Below are 21,613 nucleotides of genomic sequence, written 5' to 3'. Positions count from 1 at the left end.
CTTGATGAAGAAGACTAGACTGACGTCTCTTTGAGGGTCGACCAAGCCAGGGGGAGAAGGATCAGGGAGAACGATCCTCTCATTCCGGTAAGGAGCCCGAATGTGAAAAAGAGGGATATCCAGATATTCTCTGGAAATGAAATTCCTAATGTTGGACGAGGTGATGCTAGACTCTAGGTTGACAACATCGGAAAGATCAGAGCTATCCATGGCGGAAGAAGAGGCGTACCTAGAAAACGGTTAAGGCGGATGAGTAGAGGAGAGCCGAGAGAGCAAAAGAGCGAAAGAAAGCAAACGTTTTGAGAATACTGACAGAGGACGAAATTTGAAACAATGAAGAGCCGAAAAGATGTTTTGAACTGTTTTGTCCTTGGGCGGCGCGGTCATTATTACTCTCGGTATTTACCGCCTCATCAGTCGGACAATAACTGACGAGAAGGTAAAGGGGCAATTGATGACCGCTGGATTTCTTCACCCCAGTCTGGGGCCGGGCCTATGACAATAGCCCATTATCCGGAGGCCCTCAAGTCCCCCGCATGGACCCAGTCCGGCCCACTCAGCCTTGAGACCGGGCTCCATCTAAGTTTCTCAATCAGGCCCGCCAGCCCGTACGGCTCATCTAGCAAGTCCTCTTTGGGCTCAGTTTTAACCTTATCTTCCGGCCCGGCTCGGAACCAGGAAGGAGTTTAGCCCATTCGCCTTGTGGGACCATTCGCATGCGCACCCGGGGAGAATCAGAGACTGTTATGTATGGGGCAGAAATCTAATATCCTCGTACGATCGTATCAGTATGGCAGAGACATGTGGCCCAATGGAAATCAGGCCGTTACACGTCACTGACAGACAATGGAAACAGATAAAAGGAAAAATGCTCTCCTCTAGCAAGGGGGGCTTTTTGGCTAAGTTTACAGAACCCTTGTAAAACCCTATTTTTCTGAATTTCAGATCATCAGTAGCAAATTACTGCAACAAAGGTTATAAAGAAAATAAAGTATACAACATTCAATCCCGGGTAGCAAATCTCTAAAATAAAATAAATATAGCTATAGTGTCAATTTAAATATTAAAATAATATAATATATATTTAAAAAAAACTTGATGTAATCGGAAAAAAAATATAATATCTCAATTCAATAAAAAATTTTGAAACACGAATTTATTTCATAAATAAGACGATAAATTTAAAAAATAAAAATAAATAAATTTAAAAAATAAAAATATGCATTCACATAGTTAACATGATAATAGGAGCATCTCAATAAACATTAGAGATTTTACAAGTATTATATTCTAATTTTTTAATTTTTAATTTTTATTTAAAAATAAAAATAAAAATAAAAATAAAAATAAAAATAAAAATAAAAATACAACTCACAAAACACAGCTAATTTAATACCTTCTAACCTACTTTTCTGACAAGTACATAAATTTATTTAGTACGATTTTTATATAATAATCATAAAATCTCTTTTATTTCCGACAAAACACAGCATAATGCGTTACAGACAAGAAATTATTGTAGATCAAACGGTTGCTGCTGAATGCGATGGATTGTAAAAGACTAGTACAAACTCCTATGCAAGAGCCTTCAACTCCTTAATCATGTCTGTAATAAACTTATTCTGAATCTCTTTGTTCAGCAAAAACTCCTTCCATTTTTTGTGACTTGATCTTATAGACTTGCATGGCTCTTTCTCTATTTCCATCATTACCTTTCTCACTGCTTCATTAATGTCATCTTTCCCAAAATACCCATCTTCATCTCTCCTTTTTACCTCCACACCTACATTCAAATCTCCTGCAAAAACTTTAGAGTTCAAGTACTGGTCACCCTTCAATGGCAGCAGCACCAATTGACAGTCATTCACCAGACCTTCAATCAAAGAGCTAAACCCTGAGTGGCACAAATAGCAGCCCACACTAGAGTTTGCTAAAATGAGTAGCTGCGGAACCCAGCCTGAGTGCACAATCCCTCTATCCTTCACCCTCTCCAAGAACCCTTTTGGCAAAGTTCGGTTTAGCTCTGTTTGGGGATCAACGCCGGCCGGAAACTTCAAAACCAGAATAAATGGCAGACCAGTGAGTTCCAATCCAAGAGCGAGTTCCTCTATCTGACTATCGTCCAAGAATGTTTCACTGCCGAAAGAGCAAAAGATCACAGATCCTGAAGGAAATTTGCTCAACCATTGAGCCCATTTCTCCTCTAGCTCACCAGTGGGAGGCTCTGGAACTAGGGGACCAGTTAAGAGAATCGGTTTCTGGTGCTCGGTTTTCATGAAATCCACGTAAGGACCTTCCATTTCATGGCAAGTTTTAACGGCCAGAGCTGTGCAGCCACTCATGCCTTCAGAAACTCTATGGTATGCACCGGGGTTACCATCAAAGCTCTTAAATAAATACAAAAAATCTCGAGCCTGAAATGTTTGAGCGTAGGTAACTGAGGTCAAAGGAAATCCAATGGGTGGTTTCGAAAGATCTTCAACAGTAGGCATTTTATCTCCAGGATCCCTCGCGGGAACAGTGAGAAAAGCACCAGAAATAGCAGAGAAAACAGAAAAAAACACAGTCTTGATACCGAGTTCTGAGGCAAGTTTTGGAAGCCAATATTGAGCGAAATCAATGAAAACAAAATGAGGATTGAGTTGAGATAAAAGGGTCTTGATTTGAGGCTGCATGAGATCTACGGACTTCTTGAGGAGCTCAGCCATATGTGGTGTCATTTCAGAGGTGCTGTCAAGGCCCGGAGGGAGACCCTCGACTGGAGGGAGCGAGATAGGGATGATTTCGACATTGGGAGTGAGAAGAAGAGAGGATTTGATGCGTGGGATGTTACCAGGAGCCGAGAGAAAAGAAACTCGAAGTCCATGGAGAGAGAGCCTGTTGGAAAGCTGAACAAATGGGCTTATGTGACCAAATGCAAAATATGGAAACATCAATACATGAAGCTCGTCAGCTGATTGCTTACCCATCTCTCTCTTTCTCTGTGAATCTGTGATGCTCAAAGTTGTTTGGAAAGAAGGAAAGTTACATAGACCGATTGATTTCATCTGCGCAAAACTCATAATAAAGATCAATCGTAGGTCCCATTAATTAATTGCATAATTTGTACACAATCCACCAGTCAAAACGACTCAAACCAGCCCCGCGTGGCGTGATCACCCACCATCGCCCCATTGATAAATAAAAATTATATAAAAAAACGTTAACAATTTGTGGGCCCCGACTCTGGCTCTCTTGCTGACGATAAATTAATATGGTGATAACAATCAATGGGTTTACCCTTCATATTGAAGTCGAATTCAGGAATTCGAGATCTCAATCAAAATTATTTATATCAGACGAAAAAAAAAAAAAAAGGTAATATACGTGGCTGAAAGGGTTATCGCTTACGGTAGTCATGGCCACTATTCATTTTGGAGTGAATTAGATTGAAATTAAATTGATTAATTATTTTCAATATTTAAATTGGATTGAAATTTTAGATTAGAGAATTAATTACAGTTCTCCTTTTTTTTTTGAACCGTCCGATTTAAATTAATGATCTAATTTATTTTTTTATTTTTAAAATAATTTATTTTATAAAATTATAACACTTAAAATTAATATTTAAATAAATTAAATTAAATTTTTTTTAACTTATAAAAAATATTTTTTACATTTAAATATAATATTATTTTATTTTTATTATGTAAATAAATATATTTTAGACATTTTATTTATTTAATAAAATATATATTCAATAATATTTAAGATTTATGTTTATTTCTTTATATTATTTAAAATTTTTATTTTTTAAATTTTTTTCAAATTAAAATTGAATTAACAGTTTATAATTTATATTTAATTAAAAATTAAAATTAAAATTATAAAAAATTAAAATCATAATCGCTTTAAAATTAGATTAAAATTGAATTAATGAAAAATTAAAAACGTCTCAAATTACTTTAAATCAGTGCGAGAGAGGAAAGAGATTGAGAAAATATTAAGAGCTATTTTATTTCAAAAAAGAAAATGATGTTACAGGCTAGTCTAGAAGCTTTTCGCTTCCTTACATACCAAACAAGTCCACGTGCACATCATGTGCAACTTACTGATCAGAAATGACCAATTACACCAGTATATTTCTCATAGTTTACGAATTGTTCTGGAGTATCGACACTCATTTTTGTAATAATAAACTTTTATTATCATTTTACATATTTTTATAGTTCAATATTTGTTCTGTAATTAGAATATCATTAAAGTTTCTATGATATATTTAATTATCAATTTAAAAGTTAATTTATATCTAAATTTCATTGACTGTCTTTAAACTGGTGAATGAAAAAATATATTAATCACCGCTGGATTTTTCCATCTCGATTTGGAGTCGAGCTCATAATGACAGTCCATCACTTGGAGGTTTTCCGGTCTCTCGCATGAACCAGGACCAGCCCGTTCAGCTTTAAGACCGGAGTCCACCCAAACCCACCAGTCAGGCCGGTCTAGCCCATTTGGCCCTGAGACCGGACCACTACTGGATTCGGCCTCTTTCTCTTCAACTCTGTCATGAGAGGAAAGGACAATAAGTCCAATCACTTCGCAGTCCTATCCAGTCGCGCGCCGGAAGAAATTAAATGGCCGCATGACACAAGAAGGGTCACTGCATTATCCGTACGTACGAGCCCATACGACAGAAAATGTGGTCCTGTAGCAGAAAGGTCGTAACACGCCACTGGAAAAGCAGAATAAAAAGAAAGACACCCTCCTTACAAAGGAGATTTTTTCTAAATTTACATAACCCTTTCTAAGTCCTATTTTCTAAATCTCAGATATTATATATCATAAAATTTTAATGATATTTAAATTAAAATTTAACAAATTTTATTATAAGCAATAAATATAGCAATAAATATATTAAATTTTAACAAATTAAAATTTAACAAGTTTTATTTTTGTTTATCTGATTAAGTTTTTTACACATATAGCAACAAATATATTAAATTTTAACAAAATAGAGATAAAAAATATATATTTCAATTAAAATATAAATACCTATATAAATATAATGAACGTTCTTAATATTTTAAAATTACTATGCTTGTTGAAAAATATATTTAACGAAACATTAAATTATAAACCACTTATTTAGAAACAAAAAAAAAAATCCAAAAAAATATTATAAAAAATAAAGGGAGTAAATTGTTATGTTTAATATTTTAAAATGTTAATAAAGAAAAGGTTATTATTATTTTTTTGAAATTTTAACAAATTTACTAATTTATCTCTATTTTAATACATTTTAATTTAATAATCTTGTAAACTCTAAAAAAATTTATAAAGCCTCACATTGTCAAAATGGATAATTTATCCCTTTTTATCAAAATTTATTCTACTCTTTCAATTTTATACTCTTTTTATTTACTTTTTCTTTTAATTTTTAAATTATAAATAATTTAATTTTTATGATATGAAAATATATGCATATTATTTTTTTTATTTTTAATTATGACATGATTTAATCTTTATAATGTGAACACATGTGAATATTACGTGTTTGAAAAGATAAATATGATAATTAAAATTGAAATTATAAAATAATACCTCATTTATTTTATAATTTTTTATTATTTTAAAATTATTATTATTTTTCTTTAAAATTATAGTAACATATAAATTTATTTTATTTTATTTTTAAAAAACTTTTTATTAATTGTATAAGTATTCGCAATACTTTTTTATATTTATTAAAATCAAATAATTTTAAAATAGTATAATTAAAAATTAACAAAAAATTTTTTTTAATATATATGAAGAAATAAAATAAATAAAAATTATAAAATAAAAGAATTTACTTGAAAATTTAAAAGGAGAATTATACATTCAGCTATCTCATACTCAAGTCACATCATCATTATTAATAAAAGGAGGTAAGTTTAATTAAACTTTTATATTTTTATTTAAAAATTAAATTAATTTAATTTAAATTTTTATTAACTAAGATTTTATATTTTTATTTGAAATAATTTTGATTTAATTTTTTTTATCAATCAAGTCTATATTTTTTTCTTAAAAGTTAAATAAATAATTATCTAATATAATATTATTTTTAATAATAAAAATATTTTTTATATAATAAATTTTATTTTTATAATTTCAAAAATTATTTATTATATTTATGTAAATAAATTATTAAATTTTTGATATTTTAAATTATAAAAAAATACTATATTATATTATATTAGAATGTATTTGATTTTTAATTAAAAAAATTAAAAAATTTAATTAATAAAAAATAATATTTAACTTATTTATCTCATGAGAAAAGAATTTAATTAGATTTATTTGTATTAATAAAAATAAGGGATTTTTTTTCGGGATTTTCTTTTTTCTCTATATATAAAAATAAGGGATTGAATGGTTTTGAATTTAGAGAAAAAAGTAAAGGGTAGGGGGACCATATGCATGCCATATATGGTGGGTGGGGTCCAAAGAGTAATGGGGTAGGTCAAAAAGTAATGTCAAATATTATTTTGTTATTTTAATATTTTTTTAATTAAATTATATAAAAATAATTTTAAATTAATTTCAATATTTTTTAATTAATATATATATATATATATATATATTTTACCATACAAGCAAACTTGTATTATAAAGTAAAAGTGGGCAAAAGGAGTAGAGAGAAATAAAGCAATATACAATAAGAAAAAAATCAGATCAAACAACTCAAATAAAAAAAAATCAAACCAATTATAATTCAATCCGAGAACTCATGATTCAATTCAATTTAAATCATTAAGGTCAATCTAACTTAATCATAACAAAATTAGCATAGATAATACTACACTGATAGAGACCAAATCACTATCACCAATTAATGCAATAATCATTGTCACTATCACAAATTAAAATAATTCTAACCAAAATATAATGATGAACACATGACAATAACAATCTGACAACCGATTAGATTTAATAATGCCAACAACTATGCAAGCTATATTTAAAATTTCAGAGAAGAAAGAAAAGCAAAGGCAACTCATCACAGAATTATAAAGCGAGAAGGAGACGCTGCAGAGCCTACAATTATATCGGCCAACGAAAGCATGATTTCCCGAACAAATCAGTCTTAGAATATTGGCATCACAGCAACTAGCAACTAGAAGTCTCTTCAGCAACCAAAAGCGAACTACCATCCCTCAGCAAATCCGACAGAAACAACCATCCCTCATAAAGAAAATAATCTGTAAAATTCAAAAATAACAAAAAAAATAAAATAAAATAAAAGTGGACAACGCCATCCATACCAAAAAAATCACATATGACGGATCCCCATCCTTCTATAAAATTAATATATTCAAGAGGGTAGTTTTATCAATAGACTGCATTTATTGCACTGAATTCCAATTATTTTGAAATTAAATGAATTGATAATAAATAGAAATAAAGGTTTTAAATTGAAATTGATAAAAAAAATAAATTATAAAATTAAGTAATTATGATTGAATTAAGCAAAATAACAATTAAAAAAATATGAACTCGTGCCCTATAATATTTAGGAGAGAATGTAAAGCTATATTAAATCATTATGGATATGATTTGCCATCCTACTAAAATTTATATATTTTGATATTTAGAATACTTAAAAAAATAGTTAATATCATAAATAAACGGGGTCTTAAATTTAAATAATGTAATTCTTATTTAATCCGTTTGGTGGATTTTCAAACTGTGATACTGTAGTAAGTATCTTCTGCTTTTAGCTTGGGTTAGAATGGAATTGGTTTGATTGGGGATTGAATTTCTTTGGTTTGGTTTGTGGGTGAGTTAATTAGTCGATTTGGATTTTTTTTTTACTTTATTATGATCTCTTGATGTACATTTGGTCCTATAACCATGTTAACGCATGTTTACTGTACATGTTAAAAAGATTTAATCCTTATTTTAAAACAGTTACTAAGAGATTTTAAATTTGGATTGTGTTATATACTTTAACTATTTCATTTATTTTCTAAGTATTATAGCACTTTTGGTTAATCAAATTTTCAAATAAATGATTTTCATTTGAAATTTTTGATTATCGATGCCAAAAACTGTATTTTCATTATTAAAAGCGGTTTTATTTTTAAATTTATTATTATTAACATTTTTTATTTATTTTTTAAAGATTAAATTAAAATATTATATTTTACAGGGTGTTTTAACTTTTTTTTTTCTTAAATATTAATAGTTAAATGAATTGTATATATAAAAATTTTCATGCTTTAGAAATTTCTTGTAAAGCATATTAACATTCGTAGGTCGGTTTGATTTATATCTGCCTTAGATCTAACATTAAATATCTTAAAAATTTCTTGTAAAATGAGATCAACACTCGATTGGTTGGTTTGATTTATATCTGTTTTGTGGGTTGACATCAAAATGCCTTATAATCTTGTTGTGGAAATAGACTAACACCCGATTAATCGATTTGACGTATACTTGTCTTGTGGCCTGATATTAAAATGCTTTAGAATCTTTTCGTGAAATGATACTAACACCCGGTTGCCTTGACATATACTCGCCTTGTGACCTCATATCAAAATGTCTTTTTTAGTGAAACTAACATTTGGTCTTCTGACTCGACGGATTCTGTCTTGTTGCCTTGACTATATGGGACCCATGCGTGTATGACTTTGTAGCTTTTTATGAATTTGTTTATTTTCATGGTACAACACCTGGATTATATGTGGTATCCATACCCAAATGGATTGGCGATTGTCTTATGACCTTTTTTTGTTTGTGTTTCCGCGGTCTAACACCTCGATTATGGTCTAGCTGACGTTGTTTTATGATCTGGTTGAAATTCCTTTATGACCTGATATGAGATGTCTTATTATGTGGGACTGCCGTCCAAATGAACTTGTGGCCATTTATTAGGGCTAATGCCCAGATGACCTGACGGATTTCTACCTTATGACCTTTATTTTTGTCTCCACGCTTTCTCCATCTAGCGTTTCTGATTTTCCTATAAAAAAAATTTTAAAGAATGTAATCTAATTTTATAATATTTTTATAAATCACAAATATTTTTCTAAGAATAAAATAAAAGACTCGGTCGTCTGATTTGACCAATTTCAAAATTCAGAGTTCAACCCAGGAGCTGAACATTTGTGACATTCTCTTTATCGCCACCCCTATTAACACTCGGCCCTCCTACAATCACATGAATAATCCCCACAGGTTCATTATCGGTGTTGGTTTCAAGAATCGTTACTTCGAGCTCAACCCTCCAACCTTTTCTGCTCTTTCTAATGTGTCATTTTTTATTAACCTCTCGATCTCGTTTTTCAACTATCGACACTTCTCCATTGTACATCCATGGTCTTTATGAAAATGGCAGTATATAGTTTTATCTTGCCTTTCAGCTTTCTTAGGGTTAAGTTTAGGAGGCCATCTAACTTCCTTATCATTTTTCATAATCCGCACTAAAATATGTGTCCATGCATTATTCAATGGAGTATAATTCTTATACTTACCTCGGTCATTCCTTTTTCGGGAGATTGGGGAACTATTAGATTTTCCCTCAACTCCTTGTTTCTCCAGCTTTTGACCTTGTTTTTGGCTCGTCATTTTATTATCTTCTTGGTACCTTTGAGCAGCACGTATCGGCTTTCAGTGGACGTTATTTGGAGCATCCGATGATTCATTTTCCTCAAATTTGTCATTCCCTTTGGATCGCGTGTAGATTTCCCCTATCCGAGACCTTGAGGTAAGCCACGAGTGATGCCTCCTCTTGAGTTTTGCATTGCTCGAAAGTAACCTGTAACTTTTTAACGTATTGGAGCATTTGTTCAATGCTTAGATTATTGAGATTTGTTTCATTTACCATTGAGAGCGTGTTTTGTCCATTGTGAGGAGTAGAAGAAATAATAGCCTCTTTATCGGTAGCAACCTTAGCAGCAACTTGTGAATTGTCGGCCATTTCGAAAGACAAAAGAGATATTTCTTTTTAAGAGAGAAAGGATAAGATACCAGTTTTAATCCAAAGTAATAGAGAGAATTCAATGAATTTTTCGGCAATGGAACCAAATAATGTTGCTGAGAATAAATTGATGATGTGGTCGGAATGGAGTTATGCTGTGATTGGCTAGACCTGCAAGGAAGAGAACGTGAGATGGTGAGTGTCCACGACAGCCATTCCGACACTTAAGTTAGTATACTAGAGAATATGGTGAATGTAATGAATTGCTTAGAACTTTAGTGTGAGAGAATAGTGTATTTTTGCCTTTATGATCCTTCTCCTTTTATACTATTGACTGTGCGATTGTCGAAATCGGTTAAAAATAACCTTTTTAGTTATCAACAATTTTACAATTGCAGATAGTGGCAAAATGATCGAATTCACAGAAAATTGATACTTACCTATTTTCCTTATCAAGACCAAGTAAGCAAACTGAACATAAATAAACTGAAAGTAAAATAAAAAAAAGGGGGGTTTTGAGATTGATTGAGTTAAACTAATACTGAAAGCAATAAAATAAAGCAAATAATTAAAGTAAAGGAATTCAAATATGAGAAAAGCTCTAGTTGAAGAATTGGATCCACTTCTGTAGCTGGGATTGATCATTGACACTTAGGTTCCTTTGTTTAATTCAATAAATTAGTTATGGAGATGGAAGACGCTTCTCACCACCATATCCCTCCTTAAGCATAAATTAATTAGGGAACATCCTTTAATTAATTACTAATCAACAAGTTGCCAAGGAATGTCCTTGGGCCTTTGGCATCTAACAACTGTAAATTGCATTAAGAAATAGAGAGACCTAATTCTAGCTACCCAAATGTATGTTGATATTGCTAGATCATACAATTTCCTAGTTTTTACATCAAGAGTTACTTCTGTTTGAATAATCCAAGCAATTACGGACTTAAAACTATCTAAACTAACAAATTATTACTTCGCAATCAAGAATCAATGGACCCTATTGATCTAAATCACAAAGCAACAATGGAATTAAACATGAAATTACATAAATATTGAAAAACAAAATATAAACAATGTATGTTCAGATCTCTCAATCCATAAAACAACCAAAGTTTCACCTAATCTTCAACTAGAAAAAAAGGTTTCAGCCATGAGTGGCTGAAACAAAACCAAAAATAAAGAAAGGGATGAAGAAGAGATGTGGCCACTTGCAATCCCGTATGTGTGTCCAAGGGAGAGTAGAAAAAGTATGGAGAAGCTCCTTATGTGTCTTTTTATAGTTGAAAGTGTTGCCCTAGGTCTCCTTGATGAGGTGGAGCCTTCTTTTGAATTTTGAATTTTGAATTTTGATTACTTGGGAGGCAAATATGTCTTGATTACTTGGGGGGCAAGTATATCTTTTTGAGATTTGGCTTCCTAAACAAGCTGAATTTTGAATTCTGAATTTTGAATGTGCATCTTTTTGAGATTTGGCTTCTTGAATAAGGAAAAATTTTTTTGAAAATTTGAAATTTGAATTTCAAATTACTATGCTGAATGTACTTTCCTTATTTATCTTCACTTCAGCGGCAACTTGACTTGAGCAACAAGCTTGTTCTCCTTTATTCCTTCTTAGGCAGTTTTAAGGGTATTTTCACCAAATTACCTCTTTATATAATTTTCTGCAAAATAAGATTAAAACCACAGAATTAAGCAGAAAAAATGTAAATTAACATTAATAACAACATGATAAAATGATCTAAATTTGACTGTATCAACTACAAAAAAATAGAGATAAATACAATATTTCCTTATAATTCAGTAATGATGTGACCGGTTCATAGGTAAAGGATTTTTACCGGCTAATTAGTCGGAAATCCCATGATTACAAGTGTAAAGGGGATCTGCTGGATTGTAGCTGTTAATGGTAACTTACTTATGAAGTCTCGCCCTGAAGTTAAGAGAATGAATCTGTCCGACCTAAGGCCGGGCCTTCTTTTCTCTCAATTTTGGGTACCATGATCGTTCGAATTCTCTTCTCTACGGGTGGGACCGCATATAGGTTTATTAAATTTTTGTCACGTAACCCTATTTTATAATAACAACTCACTGCCTACTTTTGGCGATTGTTGTATAGTATAAGGTATTGTAGTTCACTAGTACCTTGGGTGGCTCCAAACCTATTAGCTCCGTATAATTTTTTTGATTTAAGGTAATTCTAATACTAATTGTAACATGTCGAATCAAATTAACCCAAATAATTTTTTGGATTCACTTTTGATTTAATCTAAAATAATTAATTCAAATTATTTAATAATTATCAAGCATTACTATATATTCCTTTAATATATATATTTTTCACCAACCTGGAACAAGTCCCACAATATGCGCCCTTAATTAAATGTATTTTGGTAGAATAATTAACTTAACTATAATTATGTTAATGATTATATAAATTAATTTCTTTTAAAGACTTTTTTTCTAATAATTATGATTACAGTGTAAAGTAGTATACTCTATCTTTGTAGTTGTACAAGTATTCATTGGTTAATGCTATGTAATGTTTTTTTTTCCTCATAATTTTAGGACAAGATTGGTTCACACATTGAAATTAAAATCAATGTTATAATTGGAATTGGAATCGAGTGAAACTGGAAATGAAATAGAAAATTAAATTTTGTAGAAATAATATTTTATTAAAAAAATAAAGTTTCAAGAGTAAAGTGTTTTCGTAAAAAAAAATAGAGATTAAATTATTGTATTTCATAAATCTAAATTACTAAATAAAAATAGTTGTAATTACTAAAAAGTGATTTCTGATTTGTATTTTCAACACACTATTTGAGGTCGAAGTTGTGACAAGAAGGATAATGTATTTCTTACTGTAGCAAAGTATTATTAATATTGTTAAATTTCTTAACAAAGGTAAGACATTAAGAAGGTTCATCACAGTTTAGTTATCACATATTCACATGAGAGAAACCCTTTTGCTTAGCTAATTTCACACCTTCAAGAACACCTCGGAGCTCTACCATGACTATGCTACACTTTTCCCAGCAAATCCACCGCACCAGGAGCTAGTATGATCACGAAGCAAACCCCAGCCGAGGCATATCTCATGGCCACTTCATGAGCCCCATTTGAATTGAGTTTGATAAACCGGGGAAGACCAAGAAATCTCTTTTTGCTGCCTTGCCACATACCCTTAAGGATCCATGCAAACTTCTAGTTTCATGTTGTGGCATTCGCGAGCTACATATAACATCGCTTGGACAGAATAATTATAACCTTCAAACTCTGAGGAGAAAATGTCTGCATTTTGCTATTTCCAATCCAACCAAGTTGCCATTCCAAACACTGTAGACCAAGGAATGAGATGCATATCCGATGAGTGGTTATGAAGATTACGCACAAGCCACTCTTGCATGGATGAGCAAGTGTCGAAGAAATCCTACCGCAAACCAGGAGGCAAGAGCTGCAGCCACAACTATGCCAGCGTCATTTACCATTCTCCGAAATGTAAGCATCAACCGTGTCGTCATATAGCAGCCAACTAGAAATATTGAAGGACACAGTATCAAGGATTTGTTTGTTTCTAAGCAACCACACATCCTTCCAAAAACGAACAGATTAGCCATTTCTAATACTCCAATGAACATTTTTTAACAAATCTCAAATCTCTCCTTCATGGCCTACCAAATTTGAAACAGCCCGGTCAAACTGGCCTAAACAACTTTTAAACTTATTTTTCACTTAGCCGAAACTGCTCGACCCAAACTGACTCAATAACTTTTGAACTTGACCCAAAATTATTAATCCAATTTATTTATTAGTTTTGTACTAACTATTATGTTGTCTGATAAGCGGTTGTCGAAGCCGTCAAAAATAAACCTATTAAACAATCAACAATAAACTTGTAGATATTGGCAATAGGGTCGAACCACAGGGAATTGACACCAATGATTTTCCTAATAATGACTAGGTCAAGTAAATAACAAGTAATTAAAAGAAGGGGGTTTTGAGTTGATGGATTAACACTAAATAACAAAAGAAAGCAATAATTTAAAGATGAGTAAATCAATAAGAGAAAAGCTTCTAGTTGAAGTATGGATCTATTTCAGATTGTTTAGAATTGATCATTGATTCTTTAATACTCCTATTTATCTCAATAAATTAGTTTAGGATGTGGAAGACGCTTCTCACAATCCAAATTCCTCCTTAGTTCTAGCTAGTTTGATTAGGAAACGTTCGCTAATCAAACACTAGTTAACAAGTTGCCAAGGAACGTCCTTGGGGCCTTTGGCATCGAACAACTGATAACTGCATTAAGACTTAGAGAAACCTAATTCTAACCTTGCCAACCGCGTGGTCAAGTTTAGATCATGCAACTTGATTAAATTTGTGTTCAAATAATATAAGCAATTACGGACTTAAATTATTCAAACAATTGTTACTCAAGCAATTAAAAGCAATAGGCCTAAATTGATTCTAAAAGCAAAGCAACAATTATAGAAAGATCAAATTGCATAAATATTGAAAATAAATAGAAGTTTAACAATGGAGATTTAAATCTTCCAATTCATCACAAATCTGAATTTTCCAACTTCAACTAGAAAGGAAAGTGTTTAGCCACTCATGGTGGACAAAATCACAAAAGAAAAAAAAGAAAGAAGAGATTGCTGCGTTTCTGGAGAGTTTCTGAAGCTGAGAGATGATCAGAAGATGTCTTTGCTGGTTTGGAGGCTCTCCTTTTATAGCTGAAGAATTCTATCTATCTAGGGTTTTGAAATCCCTTTTTGATTTGGTGTTTGACTCCTCTTTTGATGTTGAATTTAATTGCAATTGGAATTCCTTGGATGAGAAGCTCTTTCGTGGCTCTTGGTTTTATATTGGTAGTGATTGGGTTGGATTTGGACATCTGAAAATTCGAATTTCTGTTTTCTGCCCAATTTCCCGCTCTGCTGTCAGTTTCTGCTGTCAAAGTGATTTGCCCGGTGATTTGACCAGTTTCTTCAAGTGATTGGGCAAATCACTGACCCAATCACTTTTCTGTGAGTCAGTCCATTTTTCTGCTCTCTGTCTTCTGCGAGTGATTTGGCCAGTGTCTTCGAGTGTCTTGGGCAAATCACTGCCCATATCACTTCTGCCTGTTGCCTCCAGGTTTCTGCTGTCAAAGTGCTTTGCCCGGTGATTTGAGTGTTTTGGGCAAATCACTGACCCAATCACTTTTCTGTCAATTTTCTGCACTTTTTCTCCAATTTTCCAATTTCTTCCTTTTCTGTAAAAACAAGATAAAAACCATAAATTAAACTAAAAAATGTGTAAATAAGCAATAAAAAGGATAATAAAAATGCGGCTAAATTATGCTTGATCAAATACCCCCACACCTAGCTTTTTGCTTGTCCTCAAGCAACAAATAACTTAGCCAATCAAGCCCCTTTTTCTTTTGAGCCTAAGTACCACTTAATCAGCCCCCCTAGACTCCTAAGCTGAAGTATCACAGTATAGAGTACATGCACTAAGGTTATCTTCTCCTTTCCTTGTTTCCTTTCACCTACCATGGTCAATAGAAAGGTTTTTGACTCAATCATGCCTATTCTTTTATGTTAGGTTTTAATGCAACCCCTAGGAGTGACTTGCCACCTTCTCTCTTTCTCCTTTTTATTTTATTTTTATTTTTATTTTCAGCAGCACTTATTCTTATCCTTGCATGAAAAAGTCACTAACCTTTTTACGCGATTGTGTACATGGGTGATACACCCCTGGTTACTCAGTTAGTCACTTGTTCAAGTGGCTACTAGCTCTGTTCATAGTCTAGACCATCGAAACTTATTTTTGCCTGAAAAAGTCACTAACCTTTTTACGCGATTGTGTACATGGGTGATACACCCCCGGTTACTCAGTCAGTCACTTCTCTAAGTGGCTATTAGGCTCAGTTCATAGTCTTAGACCATTGGAACAGGTTTATGATTTGTGCTTTGTGCTGGTTTTTCATGATAGTTTGGGCAAATCAGCTCATAGGGAGTTACACTAACTTTGTGTTTGCATGTATTTGTATTTTTATTTCCCTTGACCTTAGCAAATTTAAGGATTCAATTCAAGAGAAAAACATCCTAAGTGAAAGTAACATACTGTGAATGATTCAATTTAGGCTTAAAGGAGTGGCAAATCAATGGGGTCATGAGATAAGGAAACTCTTTTAACCTTGTTATCTATGTTGAGTAGAGCAAAAGCTAAGGCAAAATTTTGTGTGTGTGTGCAAAAAGTGTGTGAAAAAAAAAAATTCTGGTGTGTGCAAAAAGGGGTAAGAACAATGCAAAAAGAAACAAAAAGAAACAAAAAGAAATCAAAAGATGATGGAATCAACGCAAATCAATGCTAACAATACCCCACACCTATGACAAACATTGTCCTCAATGTGTAAGCATATATATAAAAAAATTAAGAAGAAAAGGGAAAAGGACTTCCTGGCCTGTGGGTGATTTGGCCAGTGATTTGGGCAAATCACTGGTCAAATCACTGTCTGTCACGGTGGTGGGGCAGAAAGTGTTGAACCAGCAGCTGCAACATGCTTTCCATGTGCTGCATCCTGTCTTGAGCCTCCACCGAATGGTCTTGAGGTGCCTTTTATGTCCTCCAAGGTCCACCCAATTGCTTTCTTGTGCTTCCTCAACACATCAAGGAGCTTTTCCTCTTCTTCTTGGCTGAGCTGGTTAGAAATAATTACTGGAAGTGAATTTCCAGCTCCCAAGTAGGCATATTTGAGGTGGCTGGGCAATGGTTTTAGTTCTGGTGCAGTTGCTGTATGTGCTGATTTCTGCTGTTTGCTGTCTGATTTGGACTGTGATTTGGGCAGATTATTTGGTGATCTGGGCAAATCACTGTCTGTCAAGTCTGTCTGCTCCAGTGATTTGGTCTGTGATTTGAGCAGATTATCTGGTGATCTGGGCAAATCACTGGGCAAATCACCCACATCCAGCAAGTTACAGCAGTCTACTGTTTTTTCTGCTTCAGTGATGTTGCTGTCCACTTCTCCTTTCCTGCAAAGACCATCATAAAGTAAATTTTCTTGATCAAAATCAAAAATTTCTTGACTTAAATCATCAATAACATCAAGGCCATAAACAGGAGAAACATCATTGGGGAATTTCATGGCATCATAAACATTAAATTTGATAACTTCCCCTTCAAACTCCAAAGTCAATGTGCCATCATGCACATCAATTTTAGTTCTTGCTGTACTTAAGAATGGTCTTCCAAGTAGGATATCAGAGGTGATTTTGCCCTTGTCTTCCTCCATGTCAATAACATAAAAATCTGCTGGAAAGACTAATTGGTCCACTTGCACCAACACATCTTCTAGCACTCCCTTGGGGTAGACAATAGATCGATCAGCCAATTGGATCATAATGCTGGTGCCCTTGAGTGTACCTGCATTCAACAAGTTAAAAATAGAAAGAGGCATGACATTTATTGAAGCTCCAAGGTCACACATGACCTTCTTTATTCCTATGTTGCCTATTTTGCATGAAATGGCAAACATTCCTCTATCCTTGCATTTGGTGGGAAGTTTCCTTTGAATGACAGCTGAGACACACTCCCCCACACTTACCTTTTTATGTTCAGCAAGTTTCCTCCTATTGGTGCATAGCTCTTTGAGAAATTTAGCATACCTTGGTATTTGTTTGATAGCATCAAGTAGGGGTATGTTGATTTCCACTTTGCGAAGTGTCTCCAATATCTCTTTTTCCTCTTTCTCTTTTTGGGATATTGCAAATCTCTTTGGGAAGGGAGGAGGTACCTTGAATTTCTCCATAAGTTGTTGTTTCTGCCTTTGACTGGATTCTGTCTGGTCTGTTGATTTGGGCAGATCACTCTCTGCCTTCTCTGGTGATTTGGGCAAATCACTGCTGGACAGCTCAGTTTGCCCAGCGATCGGGTCAGTTTCTACTAGTGAATTGGGCAAATCACTGCCCTGATCACTTTCTGGCAGAATTTCTTCCATGGTCTGTTTTTGTAATTTTTTAGCCTTGCTGTCTTGTAGCTCTTTTCCACTCCTCAATGTGATGGAACTAGCATTTTGTCTTGGATTTATCTCAGTTTGGGAGGGTAGCTTCCCTTGAGACTCAAATTTGCTCATTGAAGTGGCCATTTGGCTCACTTGTTGCTCAAGATTTTGGACAACAGCAGGGGATGCAATAGTGGCTGATTCAGTGGTGTATGTTGCTGGTTCAGTAAGTGCAACATCTTCTGGTTCAGTTGTGTCAATTTTTGAGGTTGCTGGTGTTTGGACAGCAACAGGGGATGCAATGGTGGTAGATTCAGCACTTGCTGATTTTTGGACAGCAGGTTCAGCAATTGCCGGTGCAATTTCAGCAGTGGCAGGTGTGGCATTGGGTGAATTTGCTGGTGCAGAAAATTTTGCAGTAACCTGGAATCGGGTATCTGGTTCAGCTTCAAGTGTAGTGGTGATTTGTGCAGCAGACTCAGCAGCTTGGTCTGTTTCTTCGTCATCGTCCCATAGATCTTGAAGCTCTTCCTCTCTTCTTAATATGTGCGCGTTCATTGAATTGACCACTTGATCCACTTGCTGTTGGAGAATTTTCCCAGAAATTTCCAATTTCCTTACCATCTCTTCAAGTTCCATATTAGAGTTTTGAGGTGTTGCTTGGGCTTGATAGTTTTGGTAGTAGTTAGCCCTTGCATAGCCATAATTCGGATTGTCCCCCCAACATGGATTGTATTGCAGATCTCTTTGGTAGTCATGGTAGTGGTCTGTCCTTGTATAGCCATAGCTCATATTGTCTCCCCAACCTGAATTGTATGTGTCAAGGTAGGGATTATGTCTTGGCTGTCCATAGAATCCTGCATGTGCTTGTTGAAGTTGTTGGGCTTGACCTATACCATAATTTCTCACCATAGAGGTTAGTTCAGAAATTTGAGAAGAGAGAAAAGACATACTTACCGTAGCCATGCTTGTAAGGTCTTGGCAGTGTGTTCAATTTCAGGATCGTAAAGAAGAGCTTCTTTACGATCAGCCCTGGTCACAAAAGGAAAATACGTTAGTTAGATCAAGTCCCCGGCAACGGCGCCAATTTTTGATAAGCGGTTGTCGAAGCCGTAAAAAATAAACCTATTAAACAATCAACAATAAACTTGTAGATAGTGGCAATAGGGTCGAACCACAGGGAATTGACACCAATGATTTTCCTAATAATGACTAGGTCAAGTAAATAACAAGTAATTAAAAGAGGGGGGTTTTGAGTTGATGGATTAACACTAAATAACAAAAGAAAGCAATAATTTAAAGATGAGTAAATCAATAAGAGAAAAGCTTCTAGTTGAAGTATGGATCTATTTCAGATTGTTTAGAATTGATCATTGATTCTTTAATACTCCTATTTATCTCAATAAATTAGTTTAGGATGTGGAAGACGCTTCTCACAATCCAAATTCCTCCTTAGTTCTAGTTTGATTAGGAAACGTTTGCTAATCAAACACTAGTTAACAAGTTGCCAAGGAACGTCCTTGGGGCCTTTGGCATCGAACAACTGATAACTGCATTAAGACTTAGAGAAACCTAATTCTAACCTTGCCAACCGCGTGGTCAAGTTTAGATCATGCAACTTGATTAAATTTGTGTTCAAATAATATAAGCAATTACAGACTTAAATTATTCAAACAATTGTTACTCAAGCAATGAAAAGCAATAGTCCTAAATTGATTCTAAAAGCAAAGCAAAAATTATAGAAAGATCAAATTGCATAAATATTGAAAATAAATAGAAGTTTAACAATGGAGATTTAAATCTTCCAATTCATCACAAATCTGAATTTTCCAACTTCAACTAGAAAGGAAAGTGTTTAGCCACTCATGGTGGACAAAATCACAAAAGAAAAAAAAGAAAGAAGAGATTGCTGCGTTTCTGGAGAGTTTCTGAAGCTGAGAGATGATCAGAAGATGCCTTTGCTGGTTTGGAGGCTCTCCTTTTATAGCTGAAGAATTCTATCTATCTAGGGTTTTGAAATCCCTTTTTGATTTGGTGTTTGACTCCTCTTTTGATGTTGAATTTAATTGCAATTGGAATTCCTTGGATGAGAAGCTCTTTTGTGGCTCTTGGTTTTATATTGGTAGTGATTGGGTTGGATTTGGACATCTGAAAATTCGAATTTCTGTTTTCTGCCCAATTTCCCGCTCTGCTGTCAGTTTCTGCTGTCAAAGTGATTTGCCCGGTGATTTGACCAGTTTCTTCAAGTGATTGGGCAAATCACTGACCCAATCACTTTTCTGTGAGTCAGTCCAGTTTTCTGCTCTCTGTCTTCTGCGAGTGATTTGGCCAGTGTCTTCGAGTGTCTTGGGCAAATCACTGCCCATATCACTTCTGCCTGTTGCCTCCAGGTTTCTGCTGTCAAAGTGCTTTGCCCGGTGATTTGAGTGTTTTGGGCAAATCACTGACCCAATCACTTTTCTGTCAATTTTCTGCACTTTTTCTCCAATTTTCCAATTTCTTCCTTTTCTGTAAAAACAAGATAAAAACCATAAATTAAACTAAAAAATGTGTAAATAAGCAATAAAAAGGATAATAAAAATGCGGCTAAATTATGCTTGATCATTGTCCCTTGAAACAACCCAAGAGTATGATCAAATTAGAGAGGGATAAGGAAGAGTATGATCAACACAAGGATTTATAGAGGTTCAGCTATCTCAAGCATACGTCCTCTCCTCAAGGCCCACCTTGAGAGTTCAACTCCACTATCAAATCTTCTTTGGGTGAAGATTAAAACCCTTACAATCTTAAAGCAAGTCTTTGCTCTTTACAATTCACCTTTTTCACTCAAGAGCAATCCTTTGCTCAATACCACATTCACTACAGTAGAAAAACTCAACAACCTTTACTCACTCTTGAAAAGCCAACCAATTACAACTCAAAACAACCTTTCAAGAAATTAATGCTTTGGCTCAAAGTTTTGAGAGAGAGAGAGTGAAAAATGCTTTAATCTCAATAAGTATTTGCTTAGATGGTTGTTGTAACCTTTTCATATCAAAAACTCATTGTATTTATAGTTCAGTCATAAATATGGCCGTTGGAGGTGCATTAAATGCAAATAGAGCCGTTTATGTTCAGAAATAACCGTTATATCGTGCTCAGAAAAACTCAGATTCGGCGGCCTAAGGCTAAAGTTCAGCGGCCGAACCATTTGAGGTGAAGAACATCATCCTTTAAAAATGAACTTTCGGCGGTCTAAAGTCAAAGTTCGGCGGCCGAACATGTGGGACTTTCGTCTCTGTCCCTCGCTTTCGGAAGCCAAAGTTTAGGCTTCGGAGGCAGACTTAAAACTCACTTTCGGGGGCCGAAAGTCAATGTTCGGCGGCCGAACATATGGGACTTTCGTCTCTGTCCCTCACTTTCGGAAGCCAAAGGTTACACTTCAGGGGGCAAGTTGAAAACAGACTTTCGGCGGCCGAACATGTGGGACTTTTGCCTCTGCCCTTCACTTTCGGAAGCCGAAAGTTGACTTTAGGGGGCACAAAAATAATTCTTTAAATCTTTGAAAAATCATAACTTAGGCTATAAAACTCCATTTTTCAATCCGTTTGAATTTTTGCAACCTATATTTTTGGATCTTTAATTTTGATAAAAAATAATTTCAAAATCACTCCTTTTGGAAAATTTCATTTTGGTCC

General features: G+C 34.0%; 1 protein-coding gene across 1 annotated transcript; it reads right to left on the bottom strand.

The window, feature by feature from the left end:
* Positions 1-1,332: 1,332 nt before the first annotated feature.
* On the bottom strand, positions 1,333-3,049 carry LOC110629343 (anthocyanidin-3-O-glucoside rhamnosyltransferase). The gene has a single exon (XM_021776258.2). The coding sequence runs from the start codon at positions 3,045-3,047 to the stop codon at positions 1,575-1,577; it is 1,473 nt and encodes a 490-aa protein (XP_021631950.2). The 5' UTR covers positions 3,048-3,049; the 3' UTR covers positions 1,333-1,574.
* Between the last annotated feature and the right edge of the window lie 18,564 nt (positions 3,050-21,613).

The sequence above is a fragment of the Manihot esculenta genome, chromosome 13 (assembly GCF_001659605.2).
Source record: "Manihot esculenta cultivar AM560-2 chromosome 13, M.esculenta_v8, whole genome shotgun sequence".
In the NCBI taxonomy this organism is placed as follows: Eukaryota; Viridiplantae; Streptophyta; class Magnoliopsida; order Malpighiales; family Euphorbiaceae; genus Manihot; species Manihot esculenta.
Note: the sequence above shows the minus strand (reverse complement) of the source record. Positions and strands in the feature narration are given on the sequence as shown.

Bases quoted from the DNA above. Each gene is read 5' to 3' on its own strand.
- LOC110629343 (XM_021776258.2), bottom strand. From the start codon at position 3,047: ATGAAATCAATCGGTCTATGTAACTTTCCTTCTTTCCAAACAACTTTG.